The 2,315-nt window shown below is 42.2% G+C and overlaps 1 protein-coding gene across 1 annotated transcript; it reads left to right on the plus strand.

The window, feature by feature from the left end:
- Positions 1–400: 400 nt before the first annotated feature.
- On the plus strand, positions 401–2,044 carry LOC121964607 (leucine-rich repeat serine/threonine-protein kinase 1-like; the record flags this gene model as incomplete). Its single annotated transcript, XM_042514810.1, has 3 exons — positions 401–580; positions 1,581–1,717; positions 1,809–2,044. Coding segments are annotated over 3 exons (553 nt in total), but the record flags the coding sequence as incomplete, so codon positions are not given.
- Between the last annotated feature and the right edge of the window lie 271 nt (positions 2,045–2,315).

Below are 2,315 nucleotides of genomic sequence, written 5' to 3' on the forward strand. Positions count from 1 at the left end.
AAAAAAATATGTATATATCTAAAAATAAATCAATAAAAAGATGATGCTGCAGGAGCTGCAAGAGGTGTTATTGCATCATAACTCTGAGAAAGCTGAGCGGGTCATCGGGAAGTTTTGAATCCACAATTCCTCTGTGAAATCATGGACTGTCAGCTCCCAGAAATCCCTCATACCTGATGTATACGGGGCTTGTCTTTCCTGCCTACGTCACCTTGGATAGGAAATAATGATGGCCAGTGTGGTGGCTGCAATAGAAATAAAGCTGCTAATGTTTTGAACATGCTTCCTTAATCCTTAATGAAAATATCGTTTAAGCTCTGCAGTTCAGTCTGTGTGGTTGTTAATTAAGAGAAATGACTGACTTTGCTTGTCTGTTGTTGCATCTCCGGCTTTCTTTCAGGTCCGTGTCTGAGGAGAGACCTGCTGAACTGGATGTTGGCTACATCCTGTCAGCAGGGCCACCTGGACGTGGTCCGGCTGCTGGTCCACGGCTACGAGGCTGACGCCAAAGACTGCGCCATCCACAGCGATGAGTTTGCCGTCATCACGGGGCTCCCGCTGTACGCCGCTGCACGAGCAGGTAGGGAGACACACGATAGTACGCTTCACATATCATCTGTACTATCACAGCAAACTCGTACAAAATCCTAAAAATAACACCAGACTGTCAGCCTTAACCTTCTGAAACCTGCAGCGACATCATTTATCTTGTCCTGCCTCTCACAAGTATTTAAACCTATGAATCACAAGCAGATTGGAAGGTTTTCTTTCAGATACATGAGGAAAAAGGTAGTAAGCGACTTGGTCAGAAATGTAGCACAAATTCCCCAAAATTAGTAGATTTAGAAGATGATTTTTTTAAAGGCTAGGGCAAAATGTCTAGGGAAAAACTACATTTATAATTATCATAATGACATATTTAAAATTATGTTACAGAATAATCATTTTAATGAACCTTTTCCACGTCATTTGCTTGTTTGCTTTTTCTTTTTTTAAAAAACTAATTTTCAGGTAATGTTTTTGCAGTTTTATAATAATTTCTTGCTTTTTTTTTTTTCTTCTGAAGTTGCTCTTTGCCTTCTTCCCAGGTTTCAGAGTTTTAACAAACATTTCCATACTCAGTTTGCTTCATTAATCACTATGATAGCCTGTCGGTTGCAGCAGCTTCTCTCTATTATTTGCAGTGACTGTTATTTTATGCACCATCGCACACCTTGATTAATTTAACATTATTACTGTTGGGCTTCTTAATTGTTGCACAGTTTCAAACAGCAGATGGTAGCAGCAGCAGCAGCATAAATCTGCCCTGTAATCCTGATCCTTCTCTGGCTGACCAATCACAGCTCAATCATGGGGCGCTACACACACAGACTAAAGTGTGTGTGTGTGTGTGTGTGTGTGTGTAGCTGCACTGTAACCTCAAGACATAATTTCGACAAATGCTGAACCCCTGCAAGACGAAAGCGTGTGTGACAAAGCTGTGAAGTTGCAGAGGTGTTGGAGATGTGACAGATGTTTAGTTAACAGTGTCCACTTCTGGTGCTGTGAACACGAGGTGACCATCGTGTTTTGTGTCGCAGGTAATGAGGAGATCGCTTGCTTCCTGCTGCAGAACGGAGCGGGGTTCTCCTCGTACACGCTGATGGACCATCCAGCCTTCAGCAAACACCTCCTCAGACTCAAACTGCAGGAAACCTCCAACACAGAGGGAGAGAAGGTCTGAGTTCATAATGCTTTAGTTGTACTGGTCAGGCAGCTCTCAGCCGTCCTCCTGACATCATGCTGTGTGTGTGTGTGTGTGTGTGCAGAGTGTCTCTGTGTGTTGGAGCGGTCTGCAGCTGCCCTGGTTGGAGCTGGACTGGTTCATGGACGTCTCGTCTCGTATCACCGACCTGGATCTGTCCTCTAACAGCCTGGCAGCTCTGCCCTCCGTGGTGCCCTGGGGTCTCCTGCACCTGCAGACTCTGGATCTCTCCAACAATCTGCTGAAAGAGCTGCCGGCTGCTCCCAGCTCCCAGGAGGTCATCTGCACCAGGTACACACAGCACCAGAATTTTTTGTCTTATTTAATGTGTGAATTTAGTCTCTTATGCATGGATATTTAATAGTAATAATGAAATTAAGTAGAATAAGAATTATTCTTATTATTATTAGACATGGCCCAAAAATGAGCATCAAATAGTAGAGAAACGTTACAAGAAAATTGCTTTAAAATAAACAAAAACAATCTAAATATTTTATTAGATATTTTTGTAACATAATAATCTGGTTATTTTGTCTCTTAATCATGAATGTTAAATAATAACAATAATAAT

Source organism: Plectropomus leopardus, unplaced genomic scaffold, assembly GCF_008729295.1.
Source record: "Plectropomus leopardus isolate mb unplaced genomic scaffold, YSFRI_Pleo_2.0 unplaced_scaffold16341, whole genome shotgun sequence".
NCBI lineage: Eukaryota > Metazoa > Chordata > Actinopteri > Perciformes > Serranidae > Plectropomus > Plectropomus leopardus.